Below are 23577 nucleotides of genomic sequence, written 5' to 3'. Positions count from 1 at the left end.
ATTCACTCAGCCTTAGTTTTCTGAGCAAAATTATTAGGAAATTTTCCACTCTCTAAAAAGTTGTAAAATAATATGTTTTAGTTCATATAACATTATCACTCAGCTCTGTTTGTGTCTGCTCACGAAGTTAGCAACCCTAATGCTGACAACAAAAAGACAGGGGCATTTTAAGGTGTTTCAGTGGTATTTCTATTTCTAAGTCATCTGTCTTCTCTCCAAGCAGTGGAAACTTTATAGGTTATTTAGAATGGGTACAGTTAAGCATGATTCCTAAGGTATTAGTGTTGTTACAGTTTTCCCGTACTGTGGTGCTTGTTGGTTAAAATGAAAATGGGTGTATGCTAAGGTACATTCAGAACTGAGCATGCCTAATCAAAGAGGTGTATTCTTGGAAACTCCAATATACTTGCTTGAACAATCCCAAACTAGAACCAGCCCACAGAGAGGAACTTCTGTCTTTAAGGTCTTGGCATTGCCCAGCAAAGATCCCCTGGGTCACTTCTAGAAACAAGGTATTGTGGCTTGGATATAAGATATCCCCCAAAAGTTCTTATGTTAATTGAGGAATATTCAGAGGTGAAATGATTGGTTTATGAAAGAACTGATTAAGTGGAAACTGTAGGCATGTAAGGTGTGACATGTTCTGAAGGGTTTATCTTACCTATGGTCCCTTCCTCTATCACTCTCTGCTTTCTGGCTGTCATGAATGCACCAGCACTGCTTCACCACTCCCTTCTGCCATGATGTTTTGCTTTACCTCGGGCCTAGAGCAATGGATTTGACCAACCAGGGACCAAACTTGAACCATGAGCCAAAATAAACTTTTCCTCTTTGTTATCAGGTATTTTAGTCAAAACAATGAAAAGTTGGTAAAACACAAGGCAAATACCTAACTTTGCCTTCTCTGTAGAGGAAAGCATTTGTAAGCTGTGACCCACGTTGCTTCTCTGCCTTTTCTCTTGCACTGGCTAGGAAATGGGAATAAGGATGACATTTCCAATTGATGGGTACCTAATGTGTTCTTTCTTCATTTCCTCAGACTTCAGGGAAACTTCTAGACTACCTCAGTTTGCTTAGGGGAAAAGTAGGGAAAAGATCATTGGTAGAAAAGGAAATTCCAATGTCTGAAGATAAGATGATGAAAGTGAGCTTGACTTGCATCAAAATTTGAAAACAAAACAAAAAGACAAGATTATTTTGTGCAGTTAAAAAAGAGAAGGAGCTGCTGCTGAATACAGTGGGCTTGCCTGAAATGCATTAAATATACACACACCCCCAATGACAAATGTCATCATAAATCTTCTCGCTGCTTGAAATGCCACATATTTTTCAGTTTTTTACTCTCTAAATTTAATTTTATCACAGTAAGTGCTATGCATATGTTTTTAGATAGACTGCCTCAGTTCTAATGATATCAGAGCTCCTCCTGTCAGGAAAGGAGTGGCGTTTGTGATTACTAAGTTTTGTGGCAGATGTAGTTATTTACCCCCATGTTGAGTTGTAATTTTAAATGTCTGATTTGATTCTGCCTTCAAGGAAAAAAATCAAATGCATTGGAGGAATGACTTTGAAAGCCGCAGCATTGCAAAAGGTGTAAATAATGTACGAATAGTGTATTTTTCTTTTTTCAAAAATAAATGGATTTACTCATTATCAACATTTTCTTTTTTTAAACTTTCAATATTCCCTTGCCTCTTCTAGTGAATTTTGAACTAATTGAGCTTTTTTCTTTTGATCTGTCAAGTAACCCCTACCATTGTCTATGCCAGCTTTTAAGATCTTCACATGGAACTATTCTCTAGGGAAAGAAAGTGCAAGCTAAAAACTTTAACTGATTAGTACCTGAAGAAAATAAAAATCATACATAATCAATTTGTTTTTAGTGCCTTGCGGTTTTCCCCTGTGTGACAGGGCAGGGGTGACTCCTGCTTCTAGAGGGAGGGTGGCTGCTAAACAACCTACAATGCACAGGCCAGGATCCTGTAGCAAAAAATCACCACCCCCATTATGTTAGAAAATTTTGCTGTAATTGAAATACTTGTACAAAATTGGAGGTTCATAATTGCTGGACTATTACATTGTTTGAGTTTGACATAAGAAATGTTTTGTTTAATAGCACTTGATTTTTGTTTTTTAAAAATATTTTAAGAAAGTATGCATGTATAACAGGCGAGAATTGCACAGCATATTTCTTACGTTTGGGGAATTTTGTGTGTGTGTGTGAAATTGAGAAAACTTGGGGTTTTATTCATTCAGTATTCATTGAATCCCATTTGTGGGCAAGACACTGATGATGAAAGAGGAAAAATGATCCTTGAGACATTTTTGTTGAATGGTGAAAAAAGTTACAGAATGGCTTCCAAAACCATTTGCTAAGATCTAAGATAGTTTCAAGGACAGAATCCTATTGGTGAAGAAAGGAAGGGCATGTGGTGTACACTCAGGTTATAGATGTGGGGAAGATTCTTGGAGCAGAAAGTGTCTGAGCCTTGCAAGAAAAGTAGAGTAACCAGGAAACTGAGGTAGGGAGGAAGAATAAAGGCATTCTAGGCCCAGTGTAGCCTGATGAGGGACAGCAAGGAGTACTCTTGTTTTCTTGTGAGATTTACATATTCTCTGGCTCTCACTTGCTGTCTGGTTTCCTGGTTTCTCCCTGGCCTAGGCTGGGGCTGGCTTGCTCTCAAGCTCCCTCCCAAACTTGCTTTCACCCTGCTTGGCTGTCAGTCTTTCTACCCTTCTTTTCATTCTGCTAAGCCAGCTATGTTTGCCAGGCTGTAAGATAGAGGTAATTTAGTTCTTTGTTATGGATGGAGAAAAAAGTACATACAGAGAGGATGATAGAACTAGATCACAGGGAAGATAGAGGTCAGTTCTCAATGGAATATTAGAAAAAGGGGTTTAATATATTTTTTTCATGTGATAGATACAGAAGAACCCTTAAAGAATCTATGTTCAAAATCTGGAGACAGAACATTTCCCAGTTCCTTTTGAAGGACTTTTAGCAGGTGGTGATGTGCTTACATTTTATAATAGGTAAGAGTCCATGGCACAGTGCATTGGTTGAGAAGTGTGTTTTGATACTGGCTGATCTGGTTTGAATTCTAGATCTGGTATCTAAAGCAGTATTATTTAGGCATATCATCTAATTTCTTCATGACTCAGATGTAAAATAGTTGTACTTTTATAGGGTTTTACTGTGTTACTGAAGGGTGTTTGGTGTAGTTTTTATTTTTATTTTTGTAGCACTGGGGTACCCAGGGTCTCTCACATTCTAGGAAAGTGCTTAACCACTATATCCCCAGTCCTTTTTATTTTTATTATTTATTTATTTATTTATTTATTTATTTATTTATTTATTTATTTATTTATTTTGAGGCAGGCTCTTGCTGAATTGCAACTTAAAATTCTCCTTCCTTGGCCTTCTAAGTATCTGGGGTTATAGGCACAGTCCACCACATCTGACTTTGCACTTTTAAAATAAGTGTCTGATTATCTGTTTAAATTAATAGAATTATGCATATTGCCGAGACAATGTGGAAGGTATGGAGCAATGTGGGAACTTGATGCAAGGAACTTCAGGAAGAAAAGAGTTTATGAGAGCCTGAGGAGAGATATTTGCTTAGGAGTGATATAGTGGATTTGGTGGACCAGACTTAATTTCATTAACTACAGTTGGGTGAAGCAAAGGGAAGAAGAGTTAGAGTTGACTTCTAGGTTTCGATTGATTATGGTCCTTTGTTGTATTTTACTTATAACCACAACTTCTTTGACTTTTGAAGAGGCAGAAATATGAGAAGGCTAAACAAGGAATATACATAATTTAATTAAATAAAAACCTGATGCTAAAGAACAAGATGGGATCATAAGATGTTGGTGGGCTTCCCTGACTTTATAGAAATCCATAGAATGTCTATAGCCTATGTAAGGGCTCACTGGCATACTTAATTAAAATAGTGCAAATACCAAATAGTAGATTTGATATTTGATTCTAGTCTTTAATGTTGTCTTCGATTAAACCTCATTGTAAAGAATACATGAATTTACATGTATTCAATGTTAAAATATTTATTATTTATTTAGTTTGTATTATCTGTCAAGCATAGTATTAAGTGTTTAAATATATTGCCTCTTACATACAGAAACCTTTCTAAATAATGGTTATCAACATTTTATAGATGAGGTAACTTCAGCTTCAGAAAGTTAATGATTTGTTAATGATTTGCAACCAGGTTTCATAGAGCCCTTTTCTAATCATGTTTTTCTATGCGCATGGCTGCTAAAACCTCTGCTTTTCCCACAATAATACAAAACCATTATATATAATTAGTATTATTTTAAATTTGAGATTGATGAAATAACATGCAAATGTTTTGAGAAAGTCACTGAGTTAGAAAATCAGTGGTTTGAGAATCATAAGATGTGGATCATGATTCAGAAGCATTTTATAGATTAACTTGTGCCTTCCGCTTATTAACTTGTTAAATGGTAATAAACTTTACTTCTGCTTATTTTACAATGTGAATATTATATACTGAAATTTTAGAAATTCAAAACACATATTATGAAATGTACATGAATAGACAATTTAATTTTGGTTCAGGGATAGAAAAATAAATGAAAACAAGGAGTCTAGAACAAAACCACTCAAATAGTATCATTTGACATATGACAAAGATAATATTACAGATCAGTGGGGAAAGGATGGACTTTTTAATCAGTGATGAAGGGACAATCAGTTATCCATATGGGGAAAATGAAACTAGAATCACTACCTCATAACACATTAAAAAAAATGGATGCCTAGTGGATTAAACACGTAAATGGGAAGGCAAAGCTACAACACTTTTAGAACAAATATTGGAGATCTGCCCTATGACCTCAAGACAAAGAAGAAGTTCTTAAATAAGACCAAAAAATCTTTATAATCATAAAGGAAGAGATTGATAAATTCAGCCACATGAAAATGAAGATATTTGATATTTTTAAATGATATAAAGTGAATGAAACACACACACCACAGAATAGGAGGAATATTTTGTGAACAAATAAACACCTGGTAGAAGGATGTGTAAAGCTAATAACAGGTATTTCACAAAAGAGGAAGCACAAATGGTCTATAAACATGAAATATGTTCAACTTAATTAGAAATTAGGAAACCATAATTGAAATTATAATGAAATACCATTTCTTGCTCATCAGAGTGACAAAAGTTAAAAACAGATAATACAAATTGTTAGCAAGTTAAGACTCAGTGGAGTCCCTGAAACATTTTTGGGAGTATGCTTGTATGTGTATTTTAGAAAAAGGTTATAGCCTGGGAAGAGTACATACCTCATGAATTTGCAATTGCCCACAAGGTACATCTTTAGAGAAACTTTATACTTTTGTTCTAGGAAAATATCCATCAGGGCAGTCTTTATAATAGTACAAAACTGGACAAATAAATAAATTTTAAAAACCAACAAATGTGTATTATCAGGAGAATGGATAAAATGTGCTATTTTCAGTTAAATACTGTGTCAATAATAATCAAATGAATGAGCTAAGTAAGTAGAGCTATCTACATCCACATTAATGAATCTCAAATTTTAATATTGAAAAAAGTTGCAAAATAACACATAGCATATAACTCTATTTATATAAAGTTCATAGATTGACAAAACTAAACAATGTTGTTTTACATTCGGAAGTAGAAACAGCTAATGAATAGAAAGAGAATGATTGAGTCAAAATTAATTGTAGTAATTGTGTCCAGAAGAGAAGGGGGAAGAGGCAAATATGACTATGTGGACGGGGGCATCTGTAGTGTGTAAACATTCTAGTACTTGGCCTGGATAACTGTTCCTTAATCTGTCTATGGGTTTTCATATAGCTTCAGCCATAGAAGCTGTATTTCACAGTTTACAAAACAATAGATATTGTGATTTTCATCTGTATTTTGGTTTCTGTCCTTTTAGTGGTTTAGATACATGTTTTAGGGTCAACAAAACTTTCTTGGAGGAAGTATAAAAATGTAAATCCATTCATTATTTAATCTCAAAATCTTATCAGTATTAGGAAAGAAAGAGCAGTTCAGGTTTTTTTTGTTTTTTTTTTTTTTTGGACTGGGGATTGAACCCAGGGATGTTCTACCACTGAGCCACATCCACAGTCTTATTTTGTATTTTATTTAGAGACAGGGTCTCACTGAGTTGAGTAGGGCCTCACTAAGTTGCTTAGGCTGACTTTGAACTCCAATCTTTCTGCCTCAACCTTCTGAGTCACTGGGAATACAGGCATGCCCCACCGTGCCCAGTTTCAGGAGGTTTTTAAGTACTGTCTGTGGTTTTGATACAAAGTGAAAGAATTTGGAGTAAGACCTGTGCTTGTGGTCCAGTGCCACCACTTACCTAGTTTTGTGATTTTAGACAAATTTCTTCCAAAGTTTCAGTCTCTTTCTCTATAAAACAGATATAATATTAACCCTTACCTAATAGGAGCATATGAAAGAGTATTTGTGAAAGTTCTTAAACTTTAAAGGTGACCTGCTAATGTTAATTAAAAAAATGTATGTGAGTTCTAGTCATTCTCCTCTGTTGTTAAATACTCTTAACCAAAATTTGAGTTCTACTTCTACTTCCTGGAGCTAATTTGAAAATTTTAAGGGTTTCTTTTGAACCATAAAGAGTTCTTAGGTTGCATAGAGAAGACATATGTAATTTATTGTTATATTAGGCATTACTCTTGTGGTCTTCCAGATTTGCAGATTTTTCCCTATCAGTTGTTACTGAGAGTAGTATTGCTGGTCAGCAAAGGAGGAAAAGACAGGGGAGGGATAAGAGCTTTTAGCATCCAATTGTCTTTCTCTGAAGTCTTTTGCAAGTGACAACCTTGGACAGTTAGGTGAGATGTTAATTTATTTTACTGATGTTATCATTCTGTTTTTTGAGTAACAATTTGATTTAGTTTCATGGCCATCTCTTCTTCTCACTTAACAGGGCCACTAAAGTTAGCTAAGGTGAGATTTAAAATGAGAAAAAACTTCTAGGTAAAATTATAACTTTCAAACCTTCATACCCGAACATAGAAGCAAAGCCAATTGTCTTGATTGAAACTGATTTTATAGCCAGAGTGGCAGAAGCTGCAGTAATATGTATATGAAACCACTCGTACAAGAATTTGCAGACAGAAACTTCCCACTTACAACTTTGATTCCTCTATAACCTTACAAAATGAAATCATTGAATATCATTAGTCTCTGGGAATAAAATAAGATACAGACAATCTTTCCAAATAGCTGGGATTTTGTTAAATTGTGATGCTGGCTTACCTTTTTCTGCATTACTTGCCACACTGATTTTTAAAAAGAAGATATGGAACAAAAATAACTATCTCAGTAAATCTTGGTTTTAGAAATCCATTAACAATGAGGATGTAGCAACCAAGTAATGGCATAATACTGAGCAGGAAAAGATTCAAGTATCATAAATTTTCAAGCCATCTGTACACTGAGCAAACTGGTGAGTGAATCATGTATTTTTAGAAGAATGGAAATCAGATAAGCTCCTACTCTTTGTAGCACTGGCTATAAAACCTGAGTGCTCAGTAGAACATGAAAAAGCTCATGAAATTTTTTCCAACTATTTGGCAGGGAAAAGAAAACAAAGATTTTATCTTTTTAAAAACAAAACTAATTAATATAGGAGGCAAGATTTAATTTTCAAACAAAGAATGATTATTTTTATTTTTTACTTTTTCCCCCCTTCTTCAAACTCAATTACCATAGTAGATACTACTGTTCCAATCCACAGTGTACACTTTAAATTGTCGTAAAGCAAAACTATATCTTAACATTGATTTTAGCTATCCTGCCAATATATCAAAATATTAGTTCTTAAAATATTATTTTTATATAGGATTTATATTCCATCTGCTTCCAAAGCATATTTATAGCTAGTGACTAGTTTGAGTATGAAGATTAGAAGATTATGTCTACTTAAATGCAAAAAATGTGCCTTAATGGGTTTATATGTTTATGAATCAACATATAGTAACTGCAACATTTAAAATAATAACAATAGTGTTTAAATTGGCAGCTCTAATAGTTTCATTATTTCTTTCCTGTGACTATATCCTTTTAATGTTTGCTACATAACGGGCTGTACTATAGCTACAATTTAATCAATTTCTGGGCAATGTAGCATTATTAATGTGATGCTCCAATACAGATAGGGCCTGACTGTTTTATACTGGAAGCTGCTGTGACTTTTAGGGCTCAGTGAGGACTGGATTGCCCTAGCTAGTGACCTCATAATTTCCAGAAGCAGGTGGAGGTGGCAATTATAGCTTCGGCCACTATCTTGAACTTTCTGTAGTAGGTGATGAATTGCAAATGGCTAGACCCTGTGCACAACAATAAACTCAAATAAATCTTCAATGTGTAATAATGACAAGACTGAAAGACTGGCAGCTATAACAAGGCTTCTGTTGTCACCCACTTTACTGTAGCCTTGATATTCATCATTATCAGCTGGAGCTAGCTCAAGAGCTGGACAAGAAGGTCCGAAGAAGGATGAGTTGTTTGCGCTGAAGCGTCCAGTTGGTCCCATCTGGACGAGAGTAAATGGGATTTTTTTTGCCTGTTCACTAGGCCAGAGCTGTCCATCATTTTAGGCATGTATCTGATCACTTCATGCTGTGGGACAATATGGCTTTACACTGTTTGGCTCTCTCTTGGTAGTTGAACATAACATTTTTACCCTGTTTGGAAGCTTTTGGTTACTTTTCAGTTACATAAAAATGCCATTCTATTTCACAAAATTGAACTAATCTTTTCCTTTGTTGACAAATTATTTTTCAAATGAGAACATTATTTTAATCTGACCTGAATCACAATTGAAATCGATGTTCTGTTTCTTTATCACAATATAATTTAACACTTTAAATTTTTCAAGCAATAGACAATGCAAAAACATATTGGAACTTTAAAATTATTTTAAGTGTTACCCAATACTCCTTAAATATTTTACTATTATTAGTATACAGAGTATGCCCATTCTTAATAATAATGATGATAATAATCATATTGCCTGGGGCAGTGCTATCAGACTTGAAACTTGAATACTGTTTGACTTAAAGCCATACTCGTGGTACTTCAACATTTTAGCTTTGTGATAAGATTAGTTAATATATGACTCTTGGATTTATTCATCTTCCTTTCAGGCATATCAAATTTTTTAAACTATAGATAGAGTCTGTGGAATACTCATTTACCAAAGACCATCAAATTATGTATTGTATATGTTTTTATTATGATTATGATTTATTTAAATGCAGTTTTGCAGTTTTAGTAACTAATAGGTGATTAATTTTCCTATTAACTACAACCATCTGTAATAAAGATTATAAGCATCTTCCTAGTATGTGTTTGCTACTTTTTTTCTATTTGTTTTTCACCTTCTAAGGGAAATGGTCATATAAATATTTCCTCATATTTTAGATTTGATGTTTGTCTTTAAGAAAAATTAGCTTGTTAATAATAGTGGGAACACTTTAAGCAGTTTTGCTTTTGATTTATAATATTCTCATTATTATCATTAAATATATATTTTGGATAAACCAATAATTGTATAATTTAGACTCAGACTTCTAAGATAATTAAAATATAAGATTTCTGAGGTTTCCATTTCTTCAAAATGCAGGTTCACTCCCAGGGTTCAGGCCAACTGACATGCCATCGTTCATTTTGTCTTTCCTTCGTAATAAATCTTTAAGCCTTGAGGCACCAGACTCATGCAGATTTCTTTGCATTTTAGTGTCTTGATGGAATAACAACTTCCAATTTCAAAGCCAAAGCATATTGTATTTCATCTCTGTAGACCTAGCTTCACCCAGTAGTGGCCACATGAAAATATATGTCAAGAACACTGTTTTCTCATATTGGAATTTAGGCAATTTGTTTTCAGACTGAGCAGTTTCAACCTATTTTTGGAACCCCTCTGTGGCCTGACCATTCGTTCCAACATAATTTATGGTGGCACTGTAACATATGGACTTTTCATCACTGTCCAGCTGAAATTCTCTGTTGAACATAGACTCTTCTCCCTTTTCCCTCTTGTGGCTCCTTTCACCACTGTCTTTACTAGAGCTTCTGGAACAGGTAAACCAAGATTGAATTTGTATTAAGCTGCATACACCTTCATTGGAAACATAATTAAATTAAATTATATAAATACAATTTGATCAGTATATAGATATGTCTTATGTTTAAGAATCAAATGAATAGCAGTATATTTGCTATGTCTCTTTGTATGTAAAGACTGAACTTTAAGTGGGATTGGCTCTGTAACTATTAAGAATATATAAGGTTGCCAGTGCCGAGTGGTGCATGCCTATAATGCCAGCGGTTTGGGAGGCTGATGATCTCGAGTTCAAAGCTAGCCTCAGCAATGGTGAGGCACTAAGCAACTCCGTGAAACCTTGTCTCTAAATAAAATACAAAATAGGACTGGGAATGTGGCTCAGTGGTCGAGTACCCCTGAGTTCAATTCTCACTACCAAAAAAAAAAAAAAAAAAAGTATAAGGCTTGATTTATACCTGCAGGTTGATATGGTAGTAAGTCAGTGAGCATTCTAGGTACTTCACAACTAGATATACTTTTTATAGCTATACTAAAATGAGATATTATTTAAAAATTTATCTTAGGGCTGGGGATGTGGCTCAAGCGGTAGCGCGCTCGCTTGGCATGCATGCGGCCCGGGTTCAATCCTCAGCACCACATATAAACAAAGATGTTGTGTCTGCCGAGAAATAAAAATAAATATTAAAAAAATTCTCTCTCTCTCTCTCTCTCTCTCTCTCACTCTCTCTTTAAAAAAATTTATCTTAATTTTTAATAAAGTTCTTCACATATAATGGTTGTTAATATTTCTGAGGTTTATAGCTGTGATACTTAAAAACTAAATCAGTGAAAAATAAGTGATAATGCGTGATTAATTCTGTTATCTGCAAGTATGCTCCATTTTACCTGTTAGCCATTTGACCTTCTAAAAGTTCGCAACCCCTTTAAATCCTAGTTTCTGTCCCCCTTTTTAAAGTGGGTTAATAATAGTACCTCTCTTGTTATTGTATTAATGGATATAAACATGTTAACATGGTACAAAGTTTTCAAAACCATTAGATTAAATTATCATTTAATCACAACATAGAATTACATTTTTGTTCTCAGTTCATGGCTCACGTTAATAAACCATTTGCAAAAGGGATATTTTCTGGTACTATTTTCAAGCTTAAACTAGACTAGACTATAAGTCTTGATTTTTTTGTGTGTGATGTATTAATCCAGAGCAGTGGTATTCAAACTTGACTGTGGTTGAGAATCACCTGGAGAGCTCATGAAAGTAGAAATTGCTGGGCAGCACCTCCTCAGTTTCTGATGGGTCTGAGGTAGGGTTCAGAATCTACATTTCTAGCAAGTTCCCAAGTGATGCTGTTGCTTCCAGGATCAATAATTTAGATACTCAGGGACACTCATTCACTGAGCCACATCCCCAGCCCTACTGTGTTTTATTTAGAGACAAGGTCTCACTGAGTTGCTTAGGGCTTCACTGTTGCTGAGTCTAACCTTGAACCTGGGATCCTTCTGCCTCAGCCTCCTGAGCCACTGGAATTATAGGCATGTGCCACCACACTCAGGCAGACCCTTTTATTAATCAACGGTCAAAATGAAATGAATACACTTATGAGACCCCTAACCTCCACATTTGTGTTTGGTAACATTGCCATCGAATAGAATACCCATGCAGGCCTACAAACAGTTTTTTATTCCCCAGTCACCTTTTTCTACTTCTGACTTAATCATATTTATCTTCTTGATTGGTGCAGAGTTCTGTTTTATTAATGATTTCTTAAGAATTATTATTGCAGGTGATGGAATGATCTTGGTTAAAATACAATATCATTATTTCAAATTATGAATCTTTTTACACATTCAAAACCTAACACAGAACTTTATGAAAAATTATCTCTCCATGTAAGTGTAAATTCTCCGTAAAGTCTGATTGTATGTTATATAATTACACTTACTAATCATGTAATTGCATATCTTAATTATCGTATGTCTTATTTGCTTCCCTACATGTATTTAAATAATTATATTAATATAGCACATAATTATAAAAACACAGTACAATATCAGATATTTTATTGCTCATGCTGAAAATGTATTCATTAAGATTATATAAAGAAGATGGTAATTTTTGACTGATTAGTAGAAGTTAAAAATTACTCAAAATTATTTCAAGACAAAGTAAGCTACTTTATTTTGAAAACAAATTTTACTTAGTGAGTCTCTATAATTGAAACAAGTCATTAAGTATTTTCATTTAGTTTTATTTAAGAGATTTTTGCTAATTCATCTTTTTAACCACAAGAAAATTTCAGTTGTGAATGCATGTCCTTCATTAAAAAGAATTTCAATTAATGATGTTAATATAATCTTAGTTCTTAGACGGTTTTATTTTTTGCACGTAACCACTTTGAAGGAAATAACATCTATTTTGTTCCATTGTGTCTCCAGGAGCAAATCAGTACTCAACCCTAAGCTGTTGTCTATTAATATTGGATCAATAAAACAATAATAATTATTATTATATTTCATTGGGTATCTGCTGCATTTTAGGTCTGTTTCTAAGTATTTATTCACTTAATCCTTATCATGGCCCATGAAAATAGACAGTATTATTCACTAAGGAAACTGAGCTTGGAGAAGTTAGAAACCTACTTTATTTCACAGCTAACAGGTGGTAGACCCTTGTCTTCTACTGTAGAACCTGCCACTACACTGTGCCACCTCAAAGTCTCAAATATTTTTGGTGATAATAGAAATGTACCTATTACTTAGAGAGAGAAGAATGGAGCGGTTTTGAGATTGGCATTTAGGAAAACAAGAAACAGAAACCCTTGGGAATAGTTATTCCTTGCAGAGCTCTTTTATTAAGGAACTAATCAGAAGGAAATGAGGTTTGATTTTGTTTGTACATAATTTAAAGCAACTGGCGTTAGACTAAAGCATGATATTTGCATCCAACTAAACTGTGAGTCTAAATGCAGTGAAAGTTTGCAGTCATTAAACTCCTGGTTTTTTTCTAACTCCCAAGAATTTGCATAGAATGTGTTAATTTTTAGATTCATTTGGTGATTAATGTGTCTTGTGTGGCCAGGGCCCCGCATGTGCTAGGCGAGCGCCCTACCACTGAGCCGCAACCTCAGCCCCTTGTGTGGTGTTTTCATGTTGCATGTAATGATAGCAATTGAACCCAGGGCCTGTGGCACACTAAGCAAGTGTTCTACTACTGAGTTACATGCGCAGCCCAAGAAGTCTTCCTATGTTTTGATATTCTTTTTTCAGTTATTTAATTAAATTGACTTTTGCTATTTTTTTTTTTAAGAGAGAGTGGGAGAGAGAAGGGGATAGAGAGAGAGAGAATTTTAACATTTATTTATTTTTTCTTAGTTCTCGGCGGACACAACATCTTTGTTTGTGGTGCTGAGGATCGAACCCGGGCCGCACGCATTCGAGGCGAGCGCGCTACCGCTTGAGCCACATCCCCAGCCCGACTTTTGCTATTTCTCATACTGAGTAGATTTGTCTTGCTAAGGAATATGAGTGATCCACAAAAGTTTGTTGAATGAAGAATGAATAAACAAATGAGTGATTGAATGAGTGAAAAGAGTCCTAGCATTTCATCATTTCTCTTTAATTTAGATGGAATAGAACCATTCATTTATGTCTAAAGGTTGAGAAGGAAGAAGATACCAAGTTAATAAACTTTTCTTGGAAACTGATTTTTCTATACCCAGTAGCAGGAATATCTGAGCTATTTCAATCCAAAAGCAACATTTACCATCTTAATTTCCCAAATGTTAGATAAAAATGACAATCCTGAAATTTGTATTCTAATAGTTCAATGTGTATATATGGGAGTGTCTATATTCTGAAGGGAATTATACAGTTATAATTAAACTGAAAGAAAACTTTGAGATATTTATGAGTTATTAGTTATTGTTTGATCATTCATTGAGATTAATTGAACTGCATCTCACATGATGCCTAACCCACAATAAGTGCTCAGTAAATGGTTCTGCAGTTGAATTGAGAGACTATGGCTCTAGATCAGAAATGTATGAATAGAACTGAAGAGACTAAGCAAAAACTTAAATATTTTGAAAAGAAGGTGTTTAGATACTATTAAACAAAGGTGTATAAAAGGGAGGGAAAAAAAACAAGCAATTGTATACAAGAAGTGTTTGCACCTGGCAATTGAAGCTTCTCAGGTATTAACTTGTATGGTGGTTTTTTTGTTTTGTTTTGTTTTTGTTTTTAAAGAGAATACAGCACCATCATCAAACCTGTATCTCCCAATATAGGTCCCCCAAAATTGCATAAAAATTGTATTCAGTGAATAAATTATTGAATTCATTATATGAAGCTTGTAAATATTCAAAGTATTCTTTTCACCACTGATATTTTTGATTTTGTGTAGACTAAGAGAAGCAGGTGCCTCTTGGCATTTATAGCACATGTAATCACACCATTCTTTGTGATGTAAAAACTCAGTAGTGAGAGAATCTTCCTTTCATAAAACATGAAAGTTAGCATATATTCAGACCCACAGTTCATTCCACCCATTGTCTAGCTCCTCAACCAGAGAAAATTACTGAAATGATGGTGTTGGTTTTACAAAATTACAAATGTCTGCTTAACATTTATCCAAATATATGTTATTATTGAGCCATATGTAAAATTATTCCTTGGTGCTTTAGAGTTTATAAAACTTTTTATGTACATAATCTCATTTTAGTTTTCTCTACCCTGGGACTCTTCAAAATCCCAATTTGACCCCATGATTTCCTGACTTACCCTTGTAATAAATCATTCTTGGTGTCATGGATAACAGAGAGAAATAGTGCATGATCTACTGCTAAGAGACTAGTATCAAAAGTGAGTTCTTTAGAGAACTTGCTGTTATATTACCATTTTTAAAGTATTTAGATATTTGATGAAGGATAGACCATATCTGGTTGGGATGATGAGAATTTCTTAGGAAAATCTTTGGTTTCCTTTTTAGTGGGAGAAAAATAGTAAGGATAAAGCCATTATACCTCAGACCCTAAATGCTGCCTGTATGGTTCTATGACCAGGGCTATGACAAAAAAGGTCCAGACCTTGCTCTAGGCTCTCAGCCACTCCCCTTCCCAGAGTCTCAAATATGCTCTTAGCACTGCTTGTCAATTGGTAGAACTCTTACTGAGGGTAAACAGTGCCTCAAATGCTATCCACTCCCATTTCTATACCAAAGGGTCACCTGACAACCTTGGTTGCTGGGACATCATAGCCAGATTTAATGTGTATGTGTTTTGTTTTTGCTTTTTCTTTTACAGAGATTTTTTTTCTAAACTAATACTTTTAAAAATGTGACTGATATTTAGATAAAAAGTTCCAAGATGTGTTGCTCTAGATAGATGTTTATTCCAAAAAGTCTCAAGCAACTTGAAGTTCGTAAATTTATAGTGAAATACAGAAACTCTGTCAAGATGAAATAGAATGTGTCCTTAATCCTATTGCAGAAACTTTTTTAATTCTGAGGGTGGAGAGTCCTAGAAGATCATGGCCAAGAAGATGTCCTACGTGGCATCATCTGAGAGTTTATTCCCAAGAAGGAGTCATCTGGCCATTTGCCTTTCTTTTATTATATGTTTAATAGCTAGCTGCCCATTGCTCCAGGGCTATTATAAAATCATTTATTTGACTTATTACATGGGTTTCCTGTTCCAGATTTGCACTCTTTCTTCTTCCTTCTTTCTTCCATCTCTTTTTTGCCTGTTTTAAAAATCCTCAGCTCAACTTGCAAAGTTTCTAACAGCAGTATAGAGCCCATGTGCTCCATAGTGGATTCTTGCTGTGATACTAAGGAACAAAAACTGGATTGAGCACCTTGCTGTTCAAAAAATAACCAACAATTGTCCCGAACTTCTGTTGCTCTGCCTTCTGGGTCAGGTCCTTCAGGATTCCCTGAGCTTTAGTCAATTTTTGGTGTGACTGCTATTGAAAGCCTCTATGGGTTGTCTCTTATCTTTGGGCCCTTTTGATTTTTGCTTACTCAATGGTTTGTAGCTCTTTCTGATGTTCCTCCTGAAGGCAATGCTGCAACTTTCATCTGCCCATTGTCATCTTAGTATGATGATTTTTGTAACATTCTTTGAACCTTCTAAATGAAGATGCATGGAAACGTCAAATTCTTTGGTCTTAGGTAACAGTGTCTTAGATATGGCTAGAGTTTGTGTGTCTGCAATCCAGACCTGCTCTGCTCATTCAGAGACTACAGGTTCCTCATTGTCATAAGATGACATGGAAGGGCCAGTCATAAAGATCCCAGGTTGAGGGATTGCACCTGGCAATGGCCTTTTTTCTGGTAGGAACTTTCTATAGTCCCAGAGGGCAGGCAGGGCATCACATGATGGGACAAATCAAGCTTTCAGATTTAATGTTTGAGTCGCTGGTAAGAAAATGGAAGCAGCATGAGTTGACAATTCTTTCAGGAAGTTGGGCTTTAATAAAGGAATGCCTGGAGTGGTGGAAGTTTACAAGAGTCAGAACACAAATGGATGACAGACATGCCTTCTACTTTATCAAAAGGAGCAGAAGGGGTGGGTAGATTGGATTTAAGTTTCAGGGCAGGAAGTGAGAAGATTTTAGGATTTTTACTTTATTTGTAAACTAGAAGGCAAGTTTGTTTGCTAAGGTGGGGATTGCAGCAGGGATGTAGTCAAAAGTTTTGAAGAGATTTATGAAAGTTTTAGATATCTTGTGTGAAGAACTGAGGAGTGAGCTGATGAGAGACAGTTGAGATTACCCACTTGCACATACATTTATACAGTTCATCTCAGTTGTGTGAGTTTTTCCAAGAGCAGTTAACAGCTGGGAATGGGAGACAGATAATCTACACTTTGGTGGAGAAGTCTTGGTTTGCTCATAATTAGGACTTAACCAGGCTAGTGAGTGGATAGGAGAGTTGACAAAATAAGTTGGACTATTTCTGGGAAGAATTTTGGTCTCTGGGTTTAAAAGGAAAGAAAATGGTGGCCTGAGAACCTCAGAATTTGGGAAAAATAGGAAGATCAAAACACTAATTATTCTTGTCAGGTAAAAGAGTAGCTGACTAGAAAGGAATTGAATTTGACACAGTGGGATGTTACTATAACTTCAAATAATTCATTTTCCTTACATGGGGCACACCTCAAGTCTCCAAAAACTTAGTCATGGAAGCATTCAAGGTGCTTCTTAGTCCCTGTGTTTTACCAAAGAGAAGTTTTATTGCAATTTCATATTTCAGATGTGCATTAGTCAGATTTTTGTCACTGTGACCAAAATACCTGACAAGAACAGGTATCAGATGAGGAAAAGTTTATATATTTTGGTTCACAAATTCAGAGGTTCAGCAGTCCATGGCAGCTAAAATTATTGCTGTAGACCTGAGGTAGGGCAGACTATCATGGCAGAGGGTATAGCAGAGGAAAGCTGACTCAACTCATGGTAGCTCAGAAACATGGCGGGGGTGGCCAGGGACAAGATACAATTCCCAAAGGCATGCCTTCAGTAACCTGTTTCCTCCAACCATGACCCACCTCCCTACATTATCACCAGTTGTTCATTCAAATTATTAATCCATCGAATGGATTAATCATCTCACCTCTGAACATTGCTTCATTGTCTTTGAGCTTTGGAGGAGCGCCTCATATTTAAACCACAACAGATGTCTGATATAAGAAAGAGTAAATTGAGATCATCTGTTCAGAACTTTACAAAGATAATACATCAATTATAACAATGCACATGTACTGCAAATAAGATACATCAACATTGAGTATTAACTTGCAGCCCATTCACATTACAGAACCAATGTAACAGTTACCCAAGTGAGGCTAAGAGGCTCATTCTTCATCTAATTTCTTGTCTTTGGTTATAATTATGGCTCTTCTTGCCTTCTTTATTTATTCAGTCCTTGTTCCATGAAGCTGTAGGCTAGACTGGTCTTTTCCTCATATCAGTTACTATATAACACTTTTATGGACTGTTTGAATTTCATTTTACCATTGCTCAATTTCCAGTTTTGCTTGTTAGCAACTTACAGTGTGCCAGGTGTTATAGAAAACAAATATCTTCACACTATCCTATAAGTCAAATTAAAGGATATTTTCCATCAAAGTGGGAAAACTGAGGCAGAGAGCAGTTTAAAGTATTTATATCATTATGCGTTTCAGTGATGAAGTCTTAATGTCATAAATCTAAAATTGACACCAGAGTCAACACACCTAGCCTCTACTCTATTCCAAATTTTGATCATTTATACTTTCTACCTAGCCATTTCTTAGTCCATAAAGCATCTTTCTCCGTCAAAATGTTATGCAGCTACTAAATAAGGTTAAGTGAACTAATGGAAATGAAGCAGGCCGTATAGTTCCTGGCTCATGGCAAGTGCTCAGTGATCTTACTTCTCTTTGCTGTCTCCAAATGCCACCTGCACCAGCCTTTGAAGCTCAGGATTGGCGTTACTCTATTAGTGAGCTACAGCTCAGTGCCTCTTCCTATGTCACTGTGCTATTCTGCCCTATGATTTCAGTGAGAAAGCAGAGGAAAATCTTGCCTTTTAAGGACAAGTGGAAAAGCTTGGCAGCTGTGAGGGTGGACACTAAACCATAGGCACTATCAGAAGCTTCCAGTTAGGTTATTATATAATCATAAATTTTTTGGTGGTATGTAACAGAAATTCAGCTCAGCTACTCTTATACTGTTCAAAACAAGAAAGAAATGTATTGGTTCAGAGAACTAAAATATTGAGTACAGACTTAATCAGTGACATTTAGGACTAAATATCTTGGCTCCATTTTTCTTCAGGATTGACTGTAGGCAGTATCTGCTAATTTTTAGTATACTCATGAAGTTGCACAGAGAATGGAAGCTTAAAAGAACTGCTAGTTCTTGAAGTTTCTGTTCCATCTCAGATCTCCCACTGTACCTAAAGTGGAATTTTCCCAGTAGTTCCAAAAAGGAATATTGATTCTCAAGGCCTTTGATGGGGTCACATTATATCACTGAATTAACTACAATAGGCAGAGGATGGGATGCTGTGAATGACCAGGCCTGGGTCAGATAACTAGATACAGCATTACTGCATGTTATACCTTAAGGATGGGAGCAGGGTATTTTCCTATGGAAAAATCAGGGTTCTGTTATCAGAAAAAGGAATAGATGCTGTCAGCAAGATTGCCTGAGAAGCAAAGCTTATATTATACAATCCTAACCCTCTTGACCTTAGGTTGTATGTCTCCCCTTAGAAATTTTTTTACATTCTTTTTGAGCACGAATAATTTAGTTGGACCACAAGACATGTTAATAAGAAAATGGGAAGATTTAGTCTTCATATGGGAAACTAAACTTTGTCCTGATGTCTGAAAGAGGTTTTATTTGAATTACACTCCTGGTCTCAGCTTCTACTACAACTGTTTATCTGCAAGATTCATGGTGTTAACTTGCAAATTCGATTATTGTATGATGTAGTGAATTACCCAACACATTGTTTTGTACATGGTAGATGATGAAAAAATATACATATAATGTGTGTGTGTATGTGTGTGTGTGTGTGTACACACACACACACACACACACACACATACACACACACACACACACACATATATATATTTTTCATGGGTTAAAAAAGAATTGAATTTTCTCTATATTTATGCATTGAAGTATTGCCAACATTTAGAGTGTTCATGAAGTTGGACAGAGCACGGAAGCTTAATTTTATGATTTTGTTTTCTTAATATATTCTATGTTATAGAAACTTGCTGGAAAAAAAATGGAATGATCTCTCCTCAAATCAAGGACTTTTTGTAATTATCAGGCATTGAGAGACTCTACTTGTCAGACCCCTAGTGACTCTTAAGACTGTACTTTTTAACTGTTGTGACAGGACATCTGTACACACTAAATTTGAAACTGCAGGGGAAAAAAACAAGAACATTGTTTATTTGTCTTAGGAAGCACAGAAATATAGACTTATGTTGGACAGTTTAATAGAGCAATTTTACCTGGCACCTCATCATTTCTTTCTTTTTTTTTTTTTTTTTGGTGGGGGAGGTGGGTACCAGGATTTGACTCAGGGGCACTTGACCAGTGAGTCACATCCCCAGTCCTATTTTATATTTTATTTAGAGACAGGATCTTACTGAGTTGCTTAGCACCTCACCAATGCTGAGACTGGCTTTAAACTTGTGGTCCTCCTGCCTCAGCCTCCCAAGCCTCTGGGATTACAGGCATGTGCCATTGCACCGGGCACCCCATCATTTCTTATTATTGAATTGTCTAACTTCGTGGAACAGTGATTTCTGAAGTTTTGTGAGTTTTATTGTGGAAAGAAGGTCACAATTTAGATAAAACTGACAGAATTTCCAGTGTGACTCATGTTTTTTTTTTTTTTTCCTTTGCCTTTAAAGAGCAAACTGTGGGATAGTAAAAGGCCCGGGAGTGTAGTACTAAGTTCAAAACCTGCTAATGGACCTTAGTCACATTGCCCACCGAGGAAGAGCTTATTACAAAAACTGCAAATGAAATTTTTAACCCAGACGTGTTCTGAAATTTCTGACTCTTTGATCACACCCTACAAGATGTTTGGATCCAGTTAGAATTCTGATCATCACATCCCAAATATGCAGGATACCTTTGTCTCTTAATCCTGACATTCTCATTGAATTTCTAGAAAATTAAATTATAATTTCAACCTCATTGTTTTAACCACTCATAAAGGTAGATGTTGGTATAATTACTCTTAGAATTTTGGTCCCAAAACAGATTATGAAAGCACAGATATGGGATGGCACTTTGGAGGCTTTAAAAAATCTTGTCACCTCCAACTACATAGTTCCAAGATGGCGACTAGGGATAGGTCTGTGGTAGAGAGCTTACCTACCATGTGTAAGGCCTTGGGTTCAGTCCCTAGTAGTGCCAAAAACAAAGAAAACAAAAAAATATAAAACAGCCCCAGGACAACTACTGCAAATTTTGTAGATACTAGTCCTTTCCTTTTAGAAACTGAGCATGCTTTTTCATATTATTAATTGCCTCAAAAGGCATAAGCCTTTTATTAAAGAATTGGCTCAACCTTTTTACTAACAAGAACAGTTCATGTATTCTCATGAACTACAGTTAGGGTAAAGCTAGGGAGTAGCACTTTCGTGCAAAGCAGTCTGCACTTTTGTGAAGTTGACAAAACAGTTTCACATTTTGGAGGAGTAATCACTTGCTGTATTGCTGAAAGAAAAAGATTTCATACTTTTGGAAACACAAACAGGCTATTCATCACTGCTATTGGTATGAAAATTCATGTGACTTCCACCCTTAATCATGCAATGCTTTGCTGGTAAACTTGGGACCCTGCTGATTTAGTATAAATTGTTATCAGAGGAGGGCTCAATGACAGGTAAAGGAATTGAGCCTTACACACAGTAGTGCCCAGTAGCTATCTGTGCAGAGGTGGCACTTAGCTGCAGTTCTTTCTATCTTCCTTTCTATTCATCTTTTTTTCCTTCTTCACTCCCTCCTTTCTTTTCTTCCTTCAATTTCAGTTTAAAGACCATTGGAACCTTTTGTGACTGTACCATAATCAATTATGTGTTCCATATCCATCATAAAATTCAAGTATATTGTCTAATTTTGAAATAACTTAACCTCCCAAAACTTTTTAATGTAAAAATACTCCCAAGCAATGTAATTCTAATGGAGATATTGAAAAATTTTTATTTGAACCTATATGCTAATTTTTATCATAAGCAGTTTTTATATCCAACTTATTAACTCAAAACTAGGTGATTATAATAAAAGTAGTGACTTGAAAATACAGTAGGCATTGATGTAGATTCATTAAGTTTTTATATAAATACATATATAAAATAAATTGTAAAACAATCAAGAAATCAAGTCTTTCAGGGTTATCTATTGCTATTGTTTCCCATGCATTGAAGCCTTCACCATAGCCATTACGATAAAACGTTCCCTAAGTACATAAAGGCTCTGATCGTTAAGATTTTTATTGCCAGCCACACATACAGAGCTGCAAATTGCCTTGTTTCAGATTTATTATGTATTACTCCAGAAATTCTATAAAGATCAAAAGAACTGATTACAATGTTGACCTTTGCATTAACTCATCTGAATTTAAATTCAAGTGTTTGATTTGGGAAAATAAGTCCATTTATCATAGGTCTGCTACTGAGGAGATTGTGCCGCGCTGATTGGGAGTGCTGAGACCAAATTTATTTATTGAGCGTGGGTTTGAAAATTGTTTGTAGGACAAGAGGAACAAAAGTTTGACCTGCCATTGTGTAGTACCAGGGGAACAATGTGGACATTGCCCTTTTCAAATTTGAAGTAGTCAGTCCATTTCAGTCTTATTGATAGAATCTCCAGATATTAAATTAAGCAAATATATACTGTTTTAATCATATCAACCATTCCTTGACCTACAATTAATGATCCCTCCTCTACTAAGAAAATAGCCCTTTCTTAAACAGAGAGCCTTACATTTTGGAAGTATTGAGATGCTTCTCATTCTAAAATTATTCTTAATATATTATATTTGAACTCACGCTTGTCAGTGGTTTGGTTTGTTTTTGTCTTGAATTACCAGGGGGAAAAATGCTTTATCTTTTTCTATAGATTTATGGATTTAATTAACTTTCACCTATGAACTATTCGGTTACCAATACACAGAAACCCTAAATTTAAACTTATGCATTATACTCATTCCCACTCCCACCAAATTCACAGATTTTATCCACATTAATATGCCTTCTCATCTGCCTAAGCAAGTAGTAGAAACTGATGTGAGTAGTAATGGCAGTCAGCACAAGGTGTATGCAGTCTGTCCCTAAACACTCATGCGGTTTGGTAGTATTGCATTTATAACAGTGTGAACAATCAGGACTCAACACTAAGTATAGGGTTGATAGACATAACTTGGCCCATAGTAACCTGAAGAGCCTATTGGTGGGAAAAAGAAAAAAGGCATACATTGTGGATTCAGATTTATGCCCTTTTTAACACTAAGGTTCAGCTCTCTGCTCTTCAGGGTGATTAACCCTCCAACCCAAGCCACAGTCAGAATGGAGAAGGCCAGGGTGTTACCAATTTGCTAAGTTTCTGTGGGCAGACTGGAAACAATTAAAGTAGACCCATGACATCTGCAAGGGATTTGTCCTGAGGTCTTTAAGTATCTGCAGATGGGAAAATGAAACATAGTATATTATTTCTCCCATAAAATTCAATAAAGTATAACTAAAAATATTGTGATCCTTCAGACTGGTAAGGATTTATAAACACAAGACTAAAGCATTTATAAAGCTATCAAAGTAAATTTTTTTCACTAAAATAAACTTTATACCATATAACATTATTTTAGTCATATAACCCCAAATTTATAGAAACTCCAAATCCATATTGGTAGAATGATGCTTAGGTTTATCAAAAGTATGTTAA

The 23577-nt window shown here is 35.3% G+C and overlaps 1 protein-coding gene across 4 annotated transcripts in view; it reads left to right on the top strand.

The window, feature by feature from the left end:
* Positions 1–23577, top strand: part of Gpatch2 (G-patch domain containing 2) — a 173552-nt gene that overhangs the window by 58624 nt on the left and 91351 nt on the right. Inside the window, exon 6 of one of the 4 annotated variants that reach the window (XM_078022833.1) lies at positions 13495–13711. The exons of the other annotated variants lie outside the window; for them this stretch is intronic. Within the exon in view, the coding sequence (XP_077878959.1) occupies positions 13495–13620 (126 nt within the window). The 3' untranslated portion in view covers positions 13621–13711. Of the gene's footprint in view, positions 1–13494; positions 13712–23577 lie in introns of those variants that run through there. 4 annotated transcript variants of the gene reach the window in all.

Source organism: Ictidomys tridecemlineatus, chromosome 10, assembly GCF_052094955.1.
Source record: "Ictidomys tridecemlineatus isolate mIctTri1 chromosome 10, mIctTri1.hap1, whole genome shotgun sequence".
Classification (NCBI taxonomy): Eukaryota; Metazoa; Chordata; class Mammalia; order Rodentia; family Sciuridae; genus Ictidomys; species Ictidomys tridecemlineatus.
Note: the sequence above shows the minus strand (reverse complement) of the source record. Positions and strands in the feature narration are given on the sequence as shown.